At 37.4% G+C, this 22,392-nt stretch overlaps 1 protein-coding gene across 2 annotated transcripts in view; it reads right to left on the bottom strand.

Annotated features, from left to right (window-relative positions):
* Window positions 1–22,392, bottom strand: part of cfap36 (cilia and flagella associated protein 36) — a 124,682-nt gene that overhangs the window by 35,325 nt on the left and 66,965 nt on the right. For both annotated transcript variants that reach the window (XM_051919695.1, XM_028820587.2), the window contains exons 6-7: window positions 13,687–13,855; window positions 32–134 (exon numbers count right to left, since the gene is read on the bottom strand). In XM_051919695.1, coding sequence (XP_051775655.1) covers window positions 32–134; window positions 13,687–13,855 — 272 coding nt within the window. The remainder of the gene's footprint in view (window positions 1–31; window positions 135–13,686; window positions 13,856–22,392) is intronic.

Below are 22,392 nucleotides of genomic sequence, written 5' to 3' on the forward strand. Positions count from 1 at the left end.
TAAGTAAAACTAAATATTACTAACATCTCACCTGATGGCACAGTGTCATTAGAAGGGTTCGATTTCTCTGTCTCCTTTGTCTTGGAGGTACAAACAGCTGGCCCTTTATCAACTGGCTTCAGAGAGGAATTGATCTGAAAAGGATAAAAATTCAGCATAACTTTTCTATTCATGAACTGGTCTCGCAGGACCAGATGTGATTCTGAAATGAGAATACGTGTCTGGAGACAACCCGTTAAAAAGTTTATGGTGAACAGCACTGAAATCCACCGAGTCAAAAGGCTATGCCCACGGGGCTTCTTCCTAAAATATCCATTCCCAATTTCTCCAGTCTGTGCACTTTAAACCAAAACACTTTCAGGGAGTGAACAAAAAGAAACTGAAAAGACTTGATGCTAAGAGAAAATAAAAAGCTAAAATGGCCAGTTATGCATTCAGGAACTCAGTAGAACAAGGAAACTGAAGCCTAATAATTAATTTGTAAGTTGTAATGAGTGATGTGGCAGAGGACACAGACACACACAGACCCGACCCCCCCCCCCTCCCCAAAAGCAGCTACTTGGCTCCATACATTTGAGAAGTGCTTCTGTCTGCTACCATATCTTTCTCTCATTTTGGCCATTGCATTACTGTATGGCATAACAATAGCAAATACAGTGTACAGTAGTGGTCTACGGATATACTATGTATTAAAATGTGGTGCCTCTATTCTGACATGGCATGTTTGCATTTCCAATTACACAGTAATGCTAACTTACTTTTGTTTAGATGACCATTTAGAAGGTTGATGTTGTACAGCCTTCTCGTTTGTGCCTGTACTGGTATCAACAGACAGACTTCTTGATTCAGGTATTTTGAGTACTAAAATCTGCATCTTCCCCGGCTCTTTGTTATCAACTTTCTAAATGACATGTCTCGTGACAGGGTGTGATTCATTGCTTACTTCAAATGCATATCTTGCAATTCATATTTTCACAAACATAGCTGCCATATCTTTCAAACTCGCATCAACCCCGACACTATTATTGTAAGTGAACAACAGTGAGCATTGTCCCTCGACAATGTATTGTTCACATTTACCATTAGGCCACTGATGTCTTTGAATGCGTTGTATTATCTGATGTTACAGGAAGGTTTTTCTTTTGTAACAGGTTATGTTTATTTTTGACACATGCAGTGTGCTCTCCACACATGCAACACATATTAATATGCTTAACAGAGGCCTTTTTAGGAGATTGTTTGGCTATAGATAGTTTATTGTAATCGGAGGCTTGCTATCTGTAGGACCAGGTTAATGAAATCACTGCTGCATTTTGCAGTAAGAAAATTAGCGTCAATACTTTGAGCACCACGTTCACAAGGCATTGGATTGGTTTAGAAATGTGACAGTGAGCTGTCTAATTTTTTGCACCCACTTTTAATTAAAATTCACTCACGGTTGTCTCCACATTTATATATTACTAGCTGTGTGTGGTGTTCGGGACAAAAAATAACACAAAGACTCTAGCAGTTTTAATATATTGGTGAATTTGCAGAGGTGTCAGCTAAGTGGTCTGGGACAGGTCATATCTTGTCTGAGATGGACGTGTAGTCGAGTGCAGCTGAGCGGGACAGGCTGTAACCCGTCTCAGGCAAACGTATGTTAGTTCATTGTGTGAACGTACAATGTGCATGTACCACAAAGCTGAGTTTGTCTGCTTGGGTTGAATGAGAAGTGAGGTGCATACTGGCACCAAAAAAAGTTAAAAGTGCGTCCATGCGCTACCTCACCAAGTGCAAGTCACTCTTGTAGAAACTTCTATTTCTCCCATAGAATTCACACCAACTCCCATGGCTGTGATTGTGCATATGGAGCAGGCCGTGCTGCTCACACTCAAGTCTTTTGTTTATACATGTCTAATATGTCTGGCTCAGCAAGACATTCCATGAGCTGAAGTAAAATTTAATGGTGAATGAAAGAAAAGTAAACTTGTTTTCCACATGACAAAGTAAAGCAAAGAAAACATATCGTGAAAGTAATCATATAATTCCACAGGAAACATTCTGAGGCAGAGTGGATTCTCCATTTTCTGTATTATGGACACCAGTAGTTTGCAGTAAAGAAAACATTCATTGGAGGGATGCATTAAGTATTGTCATACATGCAGCTAACAAAATGTTTTCAACCTGAGCAGCATGAGCTATTAAGAGCTGTACATTTTTCAGATACGTTTGAGATGCTAACAAGGCACTGCAAATACTAAAGTTCTATGCTAGATTTACTACATCTATGTGTACAGTAACAAACTATGATAATGTTCTAATTACTTTCATTACCGCCAATGTATCTTTTTTAGCATCCTGAGTCTCGACCGTGGAGTTCACAGTTTTTTCAAAATGCTCCATGTCCTCCTAGATGATTGTGGAGAGTGATAAAATAAAATTACATAGAATTAACAGATTAATAGTATTCCTAAATTTTCTTTGCAACCCTTTCACACGTACAGTTCTTCATTTTTTATGAAATTATGAATTATACAATTCAAGGATAAACAACTGTGCTAACAAATTAAAAGGAAGCATTGACAGGTTAATTTGATTCCTATATAATATGGATGCAGCCAAAAGTATTAGTACTCTTCCACTATTAAAAATAAATAAATAAATAAATAAAGTTGAAACTGACAAAAGTAATTGGAATCCACAATTCTTTATTCCATATCCTATAGAGTAGACTTTGCTTTTGATTTGGGACTTAACATATTTTTTTAATAAAACAAATGAAATTGGCATTGGTAAAATTACTGGGACCCCATAGAAATTAAAGTCAATGATTGGATTGTAGTAGTATCTCAAGAAGTATCTTCTTCTTCTTTCGACTGCTCCCGTTAGGGGTTGCCACAGTGGATCATCTTTTTCCATATCTTTCTGTCCTCTGCATCTTGCTCTGTTACACCCATCACCTGCATCACATCTCACCACATCCATAAACCTTTGCTTAGGCCTTCCTCTTTTCCTCTTCTCTGGCAGCTCTATCCTTAGCATCCTTCTCCCAATATGCACAGAATCTCTCCTCTGCACATGTCCAAACCAATGCAATCTCGCTTCTCTGACTTGTCAATCGCAGGTGTCTTCAATCTTGTAATCAGTCACTCAGCCTGTATGAATGGAGCAAAGTCCTCACTCACCAGTGATGTGTCACTTTGTACATCACACTGAATATGGAGAAGAGGAGAGTTGTCTGAGGAGGAAAGGATAAAAGTAACAGACAAGACCATCTTCCAACCAGCTTCATGTTCCTGTGACCATAGCACCTAATATTATCAAGACGTTTAAGGGCCAAGACACCGTAGCCAACTTCCCTAGATATGGCCACAAGACGCAAATTAACCCCCAATTAAATAGTTTGAAGGACAGTTAAAATGGTGAAAAAAGAACCAAGGAAAATATCTAGACAGATTAAAGCTGACCTCCAAGAGTCAAGTGCAAAAGTTTGAGGTTGCCTCATCTGTCGCAGTCTGAATAAAAGTGGGCTCCATGATAGAAGACCCAGGAAAACCCAGATCTGAAAGACAGACACAAAACAGCTCAACAGGAGTTGGGACAAATGAACAAAAGTACAGTTAGGACAAATGAAACTAAATTAGAACTGTTTGGTAAATTACAGCACCTCCATGTTTACAGAAGACAAAACAATAATTACAACCAAAAAAAATCAAGAGCCTAATGTGAAAAATGGAGGAGGCCTATTAATGATCTAGAGCTGGTATGCTACCTTTGGCACCAGGTGCCTTAACTCTGTGTAAGGCACAATGAAATCAGAAGATTAACATACTGCCCATTGTCAGAAAGCTCTGTCTCAGTTGTAGGTCATGAGTCCTCCAGCAGGATAATGACCTAAACATGCATAGGGCGCAAGGCATGAACAAACCCTGGACAGAGTGCCAGTCCATCAAAAGGTAAACACACACACACACACACACACACACACACACTAGGGCCAACTTAGTATTGCCAATCCTCCTAACTTGCATGTCTTTGCACTGTGGGAGGAAACCCAGGCAGACACGGGGAGAACGTGTAAATTCCACACTGGGAGAACCCAGGATGCAAACCCTGGTCTCTTCACTGCGAGGCAGCAGCACTACCAGTGCCACCGTGTGGCCCTTAAAATAATATGTTCTAAATCAAAGTGTCTGCTCTATGGAATAAACAATGGTGGATGCCAGTTAATTTTGAAAGTTTCAACTTAGTTTACAAAAAAATTGTAATACTTTATATTTTTTTTTCTTAATTGTGGAAGGATACCAATAGTTTTTGCTGCATTTGAACCCTACAATACTCCATAATGACAGATCCAGGAAGTAGGACTGACAGTGAAGGTACTGCAGCACCCTCTACTGGACGGCTCAGAACCGGACACTGATGATCTGTAATGTTCAACATATTATTAAAATTGATTAAATGATAATTTAAAACTTATCACATCCACTGCTGGTTAAAAGAGTAAAGTAAGGACCACAGACTCATACTTGTAAAAGATCTTGGTAGACTATATAAACTATTTGCATAACAAACAATAATGGTCCTTAATTGACATTAGATCACAAATTCTCTAATCTAGTACTGAACCTGCAGAATGGCTACTGGCCAGAATTCTATCCATCCTTACTGAACCTCCATAATGCACTTTAGAGTTATGAGGGACACAACCAGTACTGAATGCACCAAGTGCGAGTCAGTACAAATCATGGATACAAATCATGTTATTTTGTGACACTGCTAAATGCTCTGACCAATACTTCTGCCTTAAAGGTATCTATGACACATTTATTTCTGTAGATGGCTCTGTGAACAAACATTTTACTTTATGTTCTTGGAGAGAAAAATCTTTAGCACTAGGAACCAATATGACAACAAAAGATTTGTTTTTTACCGAACATTTCTCTTTGTTTGGTTTTGATCTACTCTTTATTGAATTCTTTCTGGACAGGTTTGAATAAAATGTAACACTGTAAAAAGGTAGCCTGTTTCCATTAAACTTTAGAGTATGTGGTATTATTTGTGGTATATAATTATTATAGATAATGACTATTAGGACAATCTAGATGAGAACAGGCCATTCCACCCAACAAATCCAGTCCTATCCACTTATTTTTTCTAAAATAACATTAAGACTAGTTTTGGAAGTACCGAAAGTCCTACTGTTTAACCACACGACTTGGCAGCTTATTCTAAGTGTCTGTGGTTCTCTGTTTAAAGAAACACTTCCTAATGTTTGTTCAAAATTTACCCTTAACAAGTTTCCAAATGTGTCCCAGTGTTCTTGATGAACTATTCTAAAACAAAAGTCTCGATCCATTATACTAATTCCTTTCATAATTTTAAATGCTTCAATCATGTCTCCTCTTAATCTCCTTTCACTTAAGCTGAGAAGGCTCTGCTCTTTTAATCTTCCCTCATAACTCATCCCCTGTAGTCTTGGAATGAGCCTGGTTGCTCTTCTCTGGACTTTTTCTAGTGTTGCTATGTCCTTTTTGTAGCCTGGAGACCAAAACCGCATGTAGTACTCCACATGAGGCCTCACCAGTTTGTTATAAAACTTGAGCATAATCTCCTTGGACTTGTAAGATACACATTGTACTTTATCTCTTACTAGCAAAATACCCGCGCTTCGCAGCGGAGAAGTAGTGTGTTAAAGAGGTTATGAAAAAGGAAAGGAAACATTTTAAAAATAACGTAACATGACTGTCAATGTAATTGTGTTATTGTTATGAGTGTTGCTGTCATATATATATACATATACACATATACACACACATATACAGATATATTATATATACATATACACATATATTTTTTATATATATTTTTATATATATATATATATATATTATATATATATATATATATATATATATATACATACATACATACATACATACATACATATACACACATAGATGCACTTACAATAACATAGAAATCAATATAAACAACATTAACATCATTATCATATGAGAATATGAAGTAATATATAAGAAGCACATTTCATATAAATATAAATTATTAAACAGTAAAATCTTCTTCTATAATTTGCTACCGTGGCTTTTCGTTGGTCTGTCCAGGATTTTAAATGACCTGTAGCTTGCAAACCGTTTCACCTATTGACTTGAAATCTGGTACACATATAATACGTCACGTCTGCTATCCGCTTTATGGGTGATGATTGTATTACTCTTTTTATGTTTATTTTATTTTAGAATCAACTCCTATCTGCGCACAATAGGGCGGCCGTGGGCAGATGCGTATGGTGTATTCACTCCATGTTATCGTGCATTGCGCTGTCACTGGTATTTTGATAAAAGAATTTGAACAATATATAAGAAGCTTATAAATTATTAAACAGTAAAACATTAACATTTAAGAAGTAAAGTTACATTGAGTACTACTGCAGTGCCTTCGGGTATACCTCATTTTTTGTTTGCCCATTACATGCTTAAATGTATACATTTTTTGGTGTACCTACCCGAGAACACGCGACATATAACCGAGCGTGGGAGAAGCATAGATTTTAAACACGCGTTGAGTTCATCTGCTGGTCTCCCTCGTGGAATAACTGGTAATGTTTGACTAAAATGTACAGCGAGTAAAACGACATTACCTCCTTTTTTTTTTTTACGATCTCTGAGATCTTGCTTTTTTCGGTTCAAGGCTTCATAAGCTCTTTTATGTGCCATGGTGTACTTAATAAGTACTAATTATCCCAAACCATCATCTTTGAATGTTGCAAGACTTTCGCCTTGTATGTAGATCGGGGTAATTACATTCATTGCATTCCTAGTCTGAATCACAATCTGATTGCTTTTTGAAAGTAAAGATAAATAATATCATATGCTCCACTTTGATCATACCCTTTTGCTGCTTCCTTGTGAAATTAATTGCATAAAATGCAAAAAGGTCCACCATTAATTAAAACTAGCAAGACATCACAGATTTACTTTCTTTTGAAAGCATCTTCTTGTGTCATCTTTTCCAGATGTATACTGGTTTGCACAGGAGACCACAAAGAATATTCTACAGGCCAAAATGTTTCTTTCCTTGGCCAAAATGACCTGCTGTTTAATCAGTTCATCATTCCCACTTGACCCTTTAGTGAACACACTTCATGATATGTAAACACTTCTTATCTTAAGCATCAATAGACATTGCTCGCAGACGTTGTAATGATAAATTATCTAAGGTGCAAAATACAGGGTTTCCTAGTTATTCTGGAACCCCCTTATTAACCCAGTGGAAGCCTAAAATATCAAACCAGTAAGAAAATGACGTTATTGCATCATACATTTTTCAGAACCCATTACTACACTTGCGAGAAATTATTGTAGCAGGATGCTGATGGTGTATGTGCCTAAACTTTACACTGCCTGTTATAGACTGAAATCAAAGGCTTCTTCTTTTGGGGTGCATACACAGTCAGCACGGCGCTGTCAGATCTAAACACTAGTGTGGCGAATTGCTCCCGTACTGAAGTGACTTTAGCTGCAGGTGGAAGTCCCATTTTACTTATGGTGCCAAGCAGAGTTGCGGTGCAGCAGTCTATTATCCAGCAAAAGCACTGTGAAGAAGCTGTCTGTTGCTACGTTCCTGCCTTTTTCCAGTCTGATAGTGGTCATGGGACATCGTATCTTTGATCGCCAGTACAACAAACAGTTCTGAGCAGGCATCAGCCACAATGCTGCTCTTGTGAAAAGAATGGAACCAAATGCCATCAACTCAAAGAGGGAGAGGCAAGTTTGTTATACCATGTGAACGTCACTGAGAGAATATACCTGAATAATAAAAAAATAAGCGCTAACTTTTACAAGGAGCCAACATTTACACCGGGTGTTTACACATGTAAATCGAATGCTTTTTTATTTTCTTTGGTTATATTCTTGATTAAAAGTGCATGTGTTTATTTGTTACTTGGACTAAAGTCTTCACACATACACTTCTCGTCATCATTAGTATAACATGGAAAAAGTTTCTGCTTTAGGTATGTGCTTAGCATTTCTTACATTGCTCGCATTTCCTTTCATCCTACACTTACCCAGATCTTTGTAGACATGGAACACAAATGAAATGCATGTATTCCAAATAACGATATACTGTATTATTTACTATATACAACTCCAGGACCTTACACACATAAGGAGCCTTGGCTTAAGCTAGGAGAAGTTTTTGCCTGAGCTGAGCTCCATCAAGGCGGAGGATGGGGCAGCAGGCTGTTTGCTGCTTGTGCTGATCGACGCATTTATAAAACAAAAGACGCTGATGGAGAGGTGCGAAGGGATTTATGGTAGGCCAGGATTAAAAGTTATTTCGTAGGCTTCAGGAATTCTAGTGTTAAGTATACAATGAATTGTCAAAGAATTTACCGCAGAAATTCTATTTGTTACATCTTGAATCTTGTTTGGGCAGCTTACAGAATTCCACTGTCTTGGTTTTCCAGTTTCCTCCTAAGCATTTATTGCAGAAGAATGTTACTCATTGCCTCAGAATTTTATAACTTTTAAAAAATAAAAATGCAAGCTGATAAACAGAAGCCTTCACTTCAATGCCTTCATAGGGCTGAAAGGCAATATTTAATTAGTGAATTGTAAAAATAGAAATAGTAGTAGTTCATTAAGATTGTAGAAAAAGTAAGTAAAATTAAATTTATACTTATACTTATAACACAATGTTATCACACAGCAATGTTTCTGAGCTTCATTCATATCCATATTACTAACCAAGAATGGTAAACCGGAAGGCACGGACGCAGGTACACGGCGATGGACCCAGGAGACATAGTGCGCAGGTGCCTACAGTGCGCGTCTCAAACCGCAAGCGAAGTCTGATCCACCGCGAACGAAGGAGTCACGGCTCAAAAACGAAAGAGCTCAACTAACGTAAATAAGACATGAAGCCACAACGCTCCCATAGCTAACGACTAATGACACAGCCACACAGAAAAGGGGATTCTGCACTGCATCCCAGAGTCAAATGGAAGACACTACGGAGTCCACAAAGGTCCACAAAGATAGTACGGAAGGCGCAAGAAAGTACGAAAGGCGGAGGTGCCTACAACGCGCTTCTGAACTAAACGTCCACACTACACAGCGTGGTCCGGGTAATAAGAATAAACGAACTCTCCGTATTAAACGTACGGCATCCTCACACGTCCAAACCATATAGCATATGTGAATCACATTACAGTGATGCATTATTAACAGTACAACCACAGAAAACGCTCCGTATTAACAGTAAGTGCAATTATCCATGTTACTAACGGTAGACAACGGATAACTAATGGAGTCACGGTCACGGCTCCAAATCGATCCAGCTCAACTAACGGAGCTACAAAAACGAGCCCGCATGGATAAAAAAAAATAAACATAGGCGCCTACAACACACGTCTGAAACCGCGGAAGCAAAACTGTCTCGGCTCAAAAACCAAACAGCTCGACTAATGGAGCTACAAAAACGAGCCCGCATGGACAAATACAATGTACATAGACGCCTACAACGAGCATCTGAAACTGCGGAAGCAAAGCAGGCACGGGTTCAAAACGAAAGACCACAACTGACGGAGATACAAAAACGACCCCGCCTGGATAAAATCAATGAACGCAGGCACCTACAACGCACGTCTGAAATGCCGCAAGCAAAGCAGGCACGGCTCCAAAAAGAAAGAGCTCGACTGACGGGGCTACAAAAACGAGCCCGCCTGGATAAAAACAATGAACGCAGGCGCCTACAACGCGCTTCTCAAACAACGCAACCAAAGGAGTCACGGCTCCAAAACGAAACATCTCAACTAACGGACATACAGAAACGAGCCTGCCTGAATACAATTAATGAATGCAGGCGCCTACAACGCGCCTCTCAAACAGCAGAGGCAATAGATAAACGGCAAAGAAAGGAACGACAAACAGCCGCTAAACAATTCCGCCAATTAGCTGACAACGCATTCTGTAATGAGTCCACTATTAATGAACATTCATTAGGATTAATGAATATCATTTGCTGTCATTGTCATTCACTTAACTTCCCTGAAGAAACAACTGGCAATACAACTAATGAGTTTACACGTTGTTGTCAAAAGGGTCAGGTAAGACTGCCTCCTTTAGATGAATATCCTGAATATCTACGGAAGCTTCTAAGTAATAATGTACCCGAAAGTAAAAACTTTATGGACTGCATTAGATCCTACAATAGTTCATTTGCTTTTGCATCTACCGGGGTAAATATCAGGCCACCGGCTGGCAATGGCCCATACTGCTTTCGCGTATGTGGACAAATATTACATCAGATTAGAACAGTGCACCCTGAGCCAAATCACGAATGCAAATATGCACAGATCTACTCAATGCATTTTAGGTTACCCAACACCTGGGGTTGGCGAGCGAAGTGAGCAGGGGGCGGAGCCCCCTAGTAGAATGACTGTGGCACATGGTAACCAGAGCACAAATAGGGCAATTACATGAATCATCAGTTTACCTCATCCAGTCATTTCTCATCTTCTACAGTAGGCACAGATACTCTGTATTTGTTACTTTTATATTTTTAAAAACTCCACATTTTTTTCACGGTTTCTTTTTCTCTCAAGTGTCTGTTTACTTCTTTCTACATTTTTTTGTTTAAATGTGGAAAGTATTAAAACAATGGTAGAGGTACAATTGACTATACATCTTAAACATGCGCAAATAATTTTTAAAAGATGTACCTAATGGGCACACTAGCATATGACAATTCCAATATTTCAGCAAAGTCTAAAAATTGTAAAAGGACCAGAATCTGGACAAAAGGGAAAAATGACAGGAACCTTAATCTTGCTTCCTTAGCTTGTTTTATAAGTAACTCTAAAAACATTCTTTAAATTTTGATAGCCTACTTGTTGCACTCTTGAAACAATGTAGAACTAGAGTAGTTTGAAGCAGTTAGCAAACCACTAGCAAGGAACAGGATGTTGACAGGATGCCTTCAGAGACCCAGACCATTAAGGTCAACCAGAGACACACAGGACCACAAGCAAAAGTATTGACAGCTCTGACCCATAGCCTCTTCAGTGTTAAGTTTACAGAAGGAAAAATGAACCAAAAATGCTTAATTTTTTTTCAACAAGAATGTGTAAATGAAACATGTAAATACCAAAATATCAACATGCATGCAGTAGAAAAGGTATGTCAAGTGTCCACTGCTGTACTGATGCTGATTTAGTACACGTCCTTTGTCTACGTTTTGAGACCGTCTACGTTTTGAGACTGTCACCAGCACATAGCCTGATGTTGCAGTCGGGATAGTATAAGTCTGCTTCTTTGTGCACTTCTCCTATACTTTTTCTGTTGCTTGCACATGAAAGGGTAGAATGTCAGTGCCTGACCTGCACGATCAGTTCGCCATTTGTGTTATTGAGTGCTACTACAGCACAAGGCTTGTTGACTTCCACATTTCTTCTGACATGAACATGGATAGTTGCTGCATTGTGAACAGTGCTTAAGGGGGCTAATATCTTGCTTGTCCTTGATTGCAATTATTTTGCCTTTTTGTCATGTAGCTGCTGTCGCATCACGCTGAAGCTTCACACAACTGAACTTACAGGTTATATCACGGTGATTTGGTTGTACAGTGACATATCATGCATCATTTTCACTATCTGTGTCAACATCTGAAGACCAATTCACATCATTATCTTCATTGTTGCTCAATTTGAGCAATGGTTCTGTTTCAGTTCATCCTAAAACTGCCTTTACGGATGCCCCTCCCACTCATGAATATTGTTGAGTTACCGTAAAGTGGAAAAACGCATATAAATAGTCATGTTTTTTGCAGCATGATGTTATTTCAGGCACTGAATGGCACTAGAATACTTAAGCTTAAAAATTATCATTACAAGTTATCCCAAATGTGAGTCGTGGTTAACAGTAATTATATAGAATTCTGAGCCCAAGTCATGAGTGGGGATAAAGTGGTTCTGGGACTTGGCCAGATTGTGCCCAGTAGGTGGTTTGACACCACCAGGTGGTTTGACACCACCAGATCAAATTATAACTGGTTCTAGAGACAGAAAATCAGCTGGGGAAAAGGCTAAACTAGGAGAAAGAAGACAGGTCACATTTCAAAAGGAGAAAGTGTAAAAGAAAGTGAGAGAGAGAGAGAGAGAGAATGTAAGGAAGTGAGAAATAAAGTGTTTCTGTATGTTTGTCTAGCCATGCCACCAAGCAATGTCTTCATACATCCATTGGAAACTTCCCTAATAAGTACACTATTTTTGGCCTTTCCTATCACACAAACATGCTAGAACCTCCGCTTATTCATATTTAACTTTAGGAAAAAAGGAAGTGGAATAAAAAAAAAACATTAATGCAAAAATTTAAATTAGTATGGCACATGTTTACTTTTATGGGGCTTCTCATGAACTCACAATGCCTTACACACTGTATTATATTGTGACACAGGAAAGAGTAAATCATGTGCATCCTGTAATTTTGACCTCTTAAACTGATGTGTGAGAAAGAGCAAGATGCCTCTTGTACTCTCACTTACTGGCAATTCGAGATGAATGTATATGCATTACACTTGCTCTGTACTGTGCAACCATATACTTCATGGACAGAGAAGATGAAAATACACTCTTCCCAAACTCTTGCTAAATCTCACTAACCATTTGTAGAACTCACCAACCAACTATGACTTTTGTGAAACAGCATTCTAACGCAAGCTGAGCTAGACTCACTAAAGATGCATGGTTTACCACTGTTGTAGTCTTGCTTGTGGAGCGGACTAGAAAATAATAGCATACTCAAGTATTTAAAGCTACTGATATGCATTTTCATTTGAAGCAATTGATGTATACAACAGCAAAAACAACAGCATTTAATTCTATGTCACATTTTCTTACCAACAATGTAGCTGAATGTGCTTTACAAGATGTCAAAGAAGTTACATGCACAGAAAAACAAATTAAAATTAGTTAAGAATAATAATGCATAATTAGTGTACAAAAATAAACACTGGTCACGTATATGATTACAAGAAAAAAACTAAGATCACTGTACTGTATGTTAGGGGCAACATAGGGAGTAATTTAGGGATATTTCAATAAAATGTACATATGAATGTATTCCTTGCATGATATACTGTATGTATATGTAGCACTTTTTCTTTAATGCAGGACAGATTTGTTTCAGATACATAATTGTGGATATAGTTTCATTGTATTCTGGGATTAGATCAAATGAACGCACATTAGACATCAGACTGGTCCTTAACAGCATTTACACTTCAATCCAGACTCAATTTTGTGGTGTAAAGATCCCTACTGACTTTTTTTTGGTAAATTTTTTGTCAAATGCTTAAATTTCAGATTACAGCGATCAATGTATTAAAAGGTATTTGCAACATTTAGTCATGCACAAATCAATAAATTAGTGTTTGGGCAAAAAAATCTGTTGATTTATTACTCAAACTAGACTTGGTCAGAAATTATAGGATTTTAGTATACAATTTTTGATAATGGCAAGTGAAATTTTCTGTGTTACTTGGATGTGAAAGGGAAGATTCAGAATTACAGAGACAATAATTCATTATATATTTAATTTAATGACAGATAGCAAAACTACATGTAAATCTGTTCAGTGCTGCAATTAACACTGAGATTGTAACTAGACTTGGCAGTATTACCTTTTGTATGGGCTGCATCTCTTTATCAAGCTGTTTTTTAAGATTGACTTCCTGCTGACAGACACTAGCCGGTCTCATCCTGTCTTTGCTACTGTTTGAAGCTGACCCAGCTTCCTCTCCATAGCAGTTTTTTTTAGCCAGTTCCTGGTCATATTCTTCTTTTGATCTCCTGTCAAAAAAGACAAAAAAGCATATTAATATAAAAGCTTAGGTGCTGAGTGTGTGAATTATCACATAAAACAAATTATAAAGTAACTATCTCCAGCAAATATTTACTTTCTTCAGTAAAATAAACTATTCTAGATATTTGCCTGCAAAGTCTTGTGAACTGGTCAAAGTGTAATTGTTTTTATAGTCGTCTTTAATTAATAACCAAAACTAATGCTCCTCTTACTCTAAGTAACAGTTGTACCCTTCTAAGAAACACTAATCAAGCAAGGTAATAAGTCAGTAATGAAAATCAGAAACAAAAGAAAAAGTGTGTATAAAAAACTAACCCATAAAACAGTTTAAATCCACAAGCATATAGAATAGCACACATTTAACAAAAAAACATTGACAAAAGAACAAACTTTCCTCACATTGCCACAGAAAGTCGTCAATGTTAAAAAATAAATATATAAAAACACAGTTAATGTTTTTTACTGGAAGTTAAACACGCTAGCAAACAGAAATTTTAACACATAGCGAGTGTCCCATTAATAAATGTAACAATTTTTTGACAAGTTCACTGGAATTTTTAAACAGTAACCCTGGAATCACATTTTGGAGCAATAAAACAAATCTCCTGTTCAGAAACTAAATCCTCATTACCTTTAACAACACTGTCCATGAACTATGGCTATTTTATTCAATGTCAATGATAGGGACTCTCCCAGTATTTTATCTTCCCCTTTCTACTTTAAACTAGATGATTTAATTGCCCTCCAGGAGCTAGAGAAGCCCCACTGGCTCAAAAGAGATCACTATCCATTTTTTTTGTGCTGGCACAGTCCGGATTAGCAGATTCCACATTTTAGAGAGCACAGCTGTCACAAAATACACAAGACAGGGGAAAAAAGTAAATGAAAACATATATGGCAGTCCTACAACCTCTACCATTAGCAGAGCTGACACTCGGTGAGATATTTTTTTTTGTTTATTGCACCATTCAATGTAAACTTTATAGAGTGTAAAATCCCCAAATCCCAGGAGGGCAGCTGTTTCTGAAATTTTGGGAACACCCAATCTGGAACTAATATTTTTCAAAATCTTAAAGTTTGGTTGAATAACAGTTAAAATTCTTGACTATGTCTACATATCTCACGATTGGTTGCTTCAATCAAACTACATGCTCCCATTAGGCTACCACATATTGATCTACCACAGCTATGCAGATGACAAGCAGCTTTGCTTACATATAATACCTGATGACCCTGACACTCTGGGCTCTCTGGTCCAATGTCTTACTTTTATTTTTGAACGTATGAGTAGTAATTTTCTCAAGCTAAATAAGAAACAAAAGCTGTAATCTTAGTTGTTGGTAAAAATGGAAATAATGAGGGTCTTAGAAATAAACTTGACCCCTTGACATTAAAAGTCAAAGTGGAATAAAAAATTTAGGTACAATCATGGACTCTGACCTAAACGTTAATCACACATTACCCATATCACTAGGCCTGCATTTTTATTTTTAATTTGGGGGTCATTGAAAGGCCTCTTATAACAACAGATTATTCTGAGAAATTAATTCACGCTTCTGCTTTTAGTTGACTAGATTACTACATTGAACTCATATCTGGACTACCTAATAAAGATATCAATCGGTTGCTGTTAGTTTAAAATGCAGCAGAAAGAATCCTAATCAGAAAAAGAAAATATGAGCACATCTCACCATTCTTAGCATCATTACACTGGTTACTCATGTCGTTTAGAGCTGACTTTAACCTCCTTGGTAATAACTCCAAACTCAGAATTCTATGTAATTATGGTTAAACCTGAATCAGACAGTGGGTGACATTTAATTACCAGCATTACAATGTAATGACCAAATAACTCTCAAAAAAGTATTCTGCTACCATCTAATAGATAAAGTAACATAATGCTGAATATTTCTATGTGTTTTGCCATTTTATGGCAACTCAGCAATATTTAGGGTTGGGATGCAGCCCTAAAACAAAACAAAATGGTGTGTAAACAAGAAGTTGTAAAGCCAGTTTTAGAACAAAGTAAAACAAAACTATTGGTTGAATCAAGAAATAGTGATAACAATGGGAATTGGTCATAACACATTGACCACAGTGATATGTCTGGTGAATTCAGTCACCTGAAGTTTCACTGTGGTACAGGTAGGCACATGGCAATAAAGCAAAATGATTGCTATCAAGTACAAAGACAAGAATAACGTGAGCCTCCTAAGCATTGTTCACAGTTCAGCATCTGTAGTTTGCGTCACGGGAAATATGAAAGTCATCAAGCCTTGCGCTATTGTAGCCTACTAGAGCACAAGGGGCTATGCTGATAGTATGGATCAGGCTACCTCATATGCACAAGCACCAGAAAAAAAAATAAGAAAAGTGTGCAAAGAAATATGTTTCTACAGTCCTGTTTGAGACGTTGGGCTGTGCATTGGTGACGGTTTCAAAACAGGTCACATGAAAAAGTGTACAAAATCAGCATCAGTACAGTAGTGGACACTGGACATACCTTTTCTGCTGTTCTTCTGTTTACATTTTGATATTTACATGTTTCTGTTACACAAAATAACATTTAATTTTTTTCAGCAAAAAAGGAAAAAAAAAAAAAAGTTTGACTTTACTACTAATATTATAAAGCTTTAAATAATTTTGCTCCTTTCTATACAGTATTTCAGAGTTCCTATCCCCCTCCAATGCAAGTCATAACCTTAAATTCTCTAATGGTGTCTGACGGACCAAACAGCAATGATAGAAGGGCAACAGAGAAAGCGACATCAGAGATCAAGACACGTATGACCATTTCATCTGGATGTCCGAGAACATAATCTATGAGTAACACTGATCGTTAAATCAAAAGCTACTGAGGATAACATCCACTCCTTGACATTTCTGATTTTCAGTAAGGTGTTCTAAGACTGAATACTTTGTATTCAGACTTTGCTATCTGTTTTATTTTCTATTATATTTTCTTCTATTTGGTATTGTTATACTTTAATAACTATCACATTGCTTGTATATTTTGCATTCTTTGTCTTTTTGTGTGTTGGAAAGATTGACGCTTTCTTGCCCACAGGGTTTATCAAGGCTATTGAGGTTGCTATTCAATAGTTAGAACAAATCACAGTAAAAGTGAAATATTGTTTGGTTGGTAACTGGCAAATAACCACAAGAATTGTGCTTTTACTGTATGTGTTGCAACGAGATCGGCATGTTTGTTAGTGTGGGTGATAGTAAGTCCCTATGTAGAGAATCCTATGCAGAATAATGCATAATTGGCATCACTCAAGACAATGTCTGGCTTGGATTTCTATATGTATGCATGTGAAGAGAATTCTATGTGGAATACTGCGGAGTAACTAGCAATTGAGCGCCACTCAACACTTTGTCTGGGTAGGAGTATCTGGGTGTGGTAATCTTCAAGGGTGGGAATAAATGAACCTAGTAAACAATCCTATTAAGTCTCCACTTATTTCTTCCAAAAAACATCAAGTTGAATTTTGAAAGTCCCTAAAGTCTTACTGTCTACCACACTACTTCGTAGCTTATATCAAGTGTCTATCGGTCTTTGTGTAAAGAAAAACTTCCTAAAGTTTGTGCAAAATTTACCCTTAACAAGTTTCCAACTGTGTCCACATGTTCTTGATGAACTCATTTTAAAATAACAGTCTCGATCCACTGTACTAATTCCCTTCATAATTTTAAACATTTCAATCATGTCACTTCTTAATCTTCTTTTGTTTAACACTAGAATTACCAGAGCCTATGAAAAAACTTGTAGATCCGGCCCACCTTAAAACCGTTCTCACCTCTCTTACAAAATACTGAGAATTGCATTATATTATGGTCACTTTACCCTAGTGGTTCAATCACTTCTACACTCTCAATTCTGTCCTGATTATTACAAAATACTAAATCTAGACGAGCTTCACCCCGTGTTGGTGCTTTAACATACTGTATTAAAAAACAGTCACTGATTGCTTCAAAAAACACATGCTCTTGTGCTCCTCCATCTGTAAGTTTATCCCAGTTAATATTTGGATAATTTAAGTCCCCCATGACTATAATATCTCCCTGTAAACATGGCTTGTTGATATTAATAAAAAGATGTGTGTTGAAATTACTGTCTGAATTGGGTGGTATAGAACACACTCCTAAAATAAGACCTCTTTCCCTAATATTTTCCAGGCGAAACCACATGTCCTCACTAAGATGGGACTCATTGTTCAACTGAAGAGGACTTTAAATTCTGTTTGGCATAAACAGCAACCCCACTTCCTTTTCTGTTCTGTCTATTCTTCCTAAAAAATGTATAGCCAGGTTTCCTTTATTGGTGTAATATCAAAATTATGCTCTGCTACATACAGCACCAACTCACTTATGTTATTTTTAATACTTCTGGCATTAAGGAAGGCTATTTTGAATGTGTTACCCCTTCTACATTTAAATGTTTGCTTAGAATTTACATTACTATGCATTGTTTGTTCATCCATGTATAGATCTAAACCTGGCCTGTCCTAAACTCCCTGCCCCCCCATTCCCTAGTTTAAACAATCCTCGACTAGCCTACTCATACGCCTCCCCAATACATTGTTGCCCCTCCAGTTCACATGTAACCCGTCATGGCAAAACAGGTCCCATCTGTTCCAAAAGGAGTCCCAATGCCCCATAAACTTATACCCTTCTACCCTGCACCAAGATTTGAGCCACGCATTAAGCCTTCTAATCTCCTCAATCTTACCTGGAATGGTGCGTGGCACAGGTAGAACTTCAGAGAAGACTACCTTGTCAGTTCTGCTCCTTAGCTTGGCACCTAACTCTTTGAATTTGGATTGCAGAACTGATAGACTACCCTTATGTATGTCATTTGTTCCAACATGGACAATGACAACTGGATCCACCCCCGCTCTGGCCAAGAGCCTATCCACCCTTCCAGGGAGGTCCCCCACCTGTGCACCTGGAAGGCAACACACCATGCGAGACTCTGTCTCTGGAGCACACCTGCGCTTCAATCACCCTAATGATTGATTCCCCAACTATCACTACCTCTCTCTTTCTGGGAACTGGTTTTGGGGTGGCCCGTTGGGGCTCCTCATCCCTGCCTACCACCTCAGAATCATCGGAGACACCGTCCAACTCCTCAAGGACGTGATAACGGTTTGACTCTACTAACTCTGGGGTAGGTTAAGATTAGGCATATCTCTCCTGTTTTTGTGGACATTTTCTAACTGTAATGTCACATGGAGGGGTTGTTCGCGGGTGGCAACAATGCTGTGATTGCAGGCTGGAACTCAGACAGCAGATACCAGCCTGTATCAATAATATTTTCTAAGTTGTTTTGTTTTATGGCATGATCAGCTTTTGCAGCTGACCTTCCCCACAAAATATGACAGCAACTCCAGTGGCTGTGGCAACTAGCTTAATGTTGGCAAATAAGAAAGAAAAAGTACATTTGTCTACTGGTCAGACAGGTTGGGTATTGTTAACGACTTTAGAAAAAGTAGATAAGACAGCAAGATAGCTGAAAAATACCTGGCAAAAGAAGCTAGGAGAAGCTAGGAGTATGTGTAACAATATTGAAGGAAAATTACATTAATAATAAGCAGTGATTACTCACTGTTATAGTGGTGCTTTGAGTGTAGAATAAGACAGAAATGCTCTGATTGGGTAATGGGACAGAAATGCATGAGAACTATCACCCTTTAGTGAGGTCGCTGCCTTCTCACATCTGGCTACTGATAAGAGAGACACTTCTGTTCCTGCACAGAAAAGTTTAAACATGCATAAGTCGATAAATGATATTAAAACAATAGACTAAAAAAAAACAACGTAACATTATTTTGTTTTTAAATAAAATGCTGAAAAAAATGTGACAAGTAATTCTTGACAAGAAAAAAAAAATGTGTTGCCCTAAAACAACTCACATAGCACATTTCTTTTAATGGATTATTAATCCCATGTCACTCTGACCTGCTAATCATGGTCAATCTAAGCTGGTAAAGATTAAGACTTCAGCAACAGAAGAAAACAAATATCAAATAAATACTCCAAAGAAAAAAATGTATGATTTTTAAATACTAAACATGACAATGAAGATTAAATGAAGAGCATGGTAAAAAAAAACTAACACTCTACAATTAGGTAAATAAGATCCATGTCATTTTCCTATTACGACCAGAGCTAAAAATACAATTTACTCAGTAGCCTGTTTGAACAAAGCCTACAAACCAATATTAACAAAACCTTAAGTAGATTAGCTCACCATAGACACAGGTCATAAGACCTGGCTTAGCGGGAATAGTACCAATCTTATTACAGGAGCCATGTAGCTTCTGCAAAATTTAAAAACATTTCTTGCTCAACACCTCCACAAACTATTTTAAAATTCATCCAGCCACCCATCTTTTCTGTTAGAAGACTATATGGAGCCCAAGACTATGTCTGTATTATTGGCCAGGGATTAAAGGATAGGACACCAGTTAATTGAAAGCCACATAAACTCTGACATTGGGCCATTTTTGCATTGATAGTTAAACTAATATAATTCCTTACTGAGATGTGGAACACAGCCATGGCACAGGCAGATAAATCACACAAACATGCATACAACTAGCTGTTTCCATAAAGACAGGCTATTAAAAATGTACATACCTTTTTAACATGTACAAATAATAAAGAAAACAAAAAACAAAATTTAAAAAGTAATAAATTGAAAGAAAATTAGGCACTGTACAGTTAAACTCTCCTTATCTAAATACATTTTTAGGATTCCAAGGTTGCACATCTAGCTGGGGAAGCCTATTCTTGTATATTTACTGTTTTCTCTATTTTCTTTTCTTGTGTAACTTATTTTTCTTTTTGTCTATTTAAAGACTGCAGAAAGTAAATTCCAAGACCAAATTATGATGTCTTTCTGTAGGTTTCACATCACAATCTGGCCACCATACTCTGGATTTGTTAGCCTGTAAGTATACAGTACATACCACACTGATACCTATTTTATATCTTGACAGATTAATATTAGTATTAGCCAGACAATTAACTAACCAATCACCTTTTATTTTTCTAAACCTGGCTATTTCAATTTAAAACTGCAAAAATCTGAAATCTAGAAGTCAAACATTATAATGCTGGGCTGAATAAACTTGGGAGCACTAGTCCATTTGAATTGTGTTTCTTATTTCCATAAATAGTACAACTATAGCATTAAGGATACTGGTACGTGTGAATGATCACATTTCAGACAGTGAAACAACCAATAAAAGTTTAAAGGCCTATATTTAAACTAGCTAGTATTAGAAGTGAATTTCACTAAAGTTTCTAGGCTACTTTATCACAGGAGTTGCTCCATATTTTGGTCAATAGGCTCCTGAGATGACAGCAGAGACTTTTTACTCATTAAAATATAATCAACTTTAATCTCTTTCCACAGTTAAACATGTTAATTTCCATTGTCAGATCCTATAATAAGTAGGATTTTCTGCTAGACTAAGGAGATACATCATCAGCTAGGTAACGGATTCTGCACCACGTACTAATGCATTAATTTTCTGTATACACATTATACGTACACATCTGAAAATTTATACCAAAGTCATTTTCACCTCAAAGACAGCACTGCTGAGATTTTTGACTAGGTTATTAAAAAAAAAAAAAAAAAAAAAAAAAAAAACTATTTTCATCATTTTCAAACCTTATGATAATTGAACATTGGTTAAATACATGAAAATATTAAATTTTTAATAATATCTAAAAGGGAGTACATGTATTATGGACAAAAAACAACAAAGCTCTCATTGGGTGTATGCTGTTAAAGGTGCTATATGAAGTAAGGTTTGACCTTATCATTGGTGTCAAATTTAGAGACTTAAAAACAATTTTATATATTAGGACAGTACTTCTTATGTCTTATGTACTGTAAGTGTGTATTATGTTCTTGTAAGTTATTTATTTAATATTATTCTTATTTAATTTGCTTACTAGCTAACTTCCTTTTCTTTGTTTGTAACTACTTTGACATCTTGTAAAGCACTTTGATACATCCTGTGTATGAAAATGTGCTAAAGAAATGAATGTCGTTGTTGTTACTAATTGTCAGCAAGTCAAGTCAAGTTGGGGAGCATGTATTGGTACACTGCGTTGCCGCACCCACTAAACGTCGAAACAGCTCGGGATCCTGGTTGCAACCCCCCAGGCTGACACGCGGTCCAGTCCCACCCTCCGGAAATGACCCTCTATCTGCCGCAGCCAGGTGTTACGTGGGCAACCCCTTGGCCTGGTCCAGCCACTTGGGTCCCCAACAATGAGAATCTTATGAGCTGGATCACCCTCAGGGAAACGCACCACATGGCTGTAGTGCCGTAACTGATGCTCCCTCACAATGCAGGTAATGTGCCTCATTCGGGACTCCATGAGCAACCGCTCATTCGACACAAAGTCAAACCAACAGTACCCAAGGATTTTCCGGAGAGACACAGTACCAAAGGAGTCCAGTCTTCGTCTCAGGTCACTGGATAGCATCCATGTCTCACAA

This window comes from Erpetoichthys calabaricus, chromosome 15, assembly GCF_900747795.2.
Source record: "Erpetoichthys calabaricus chromosome 15, fErpCal1.3, whole genome shotgun sequence".
Taxonomy (NCBI): domain Eukaryota; kingdom Metazoa; phylum Chordata; class Cladistia; order Polypteriformes; family Polypteridae; genus Erpetoichthys; species Erpetoichthys calabaricus.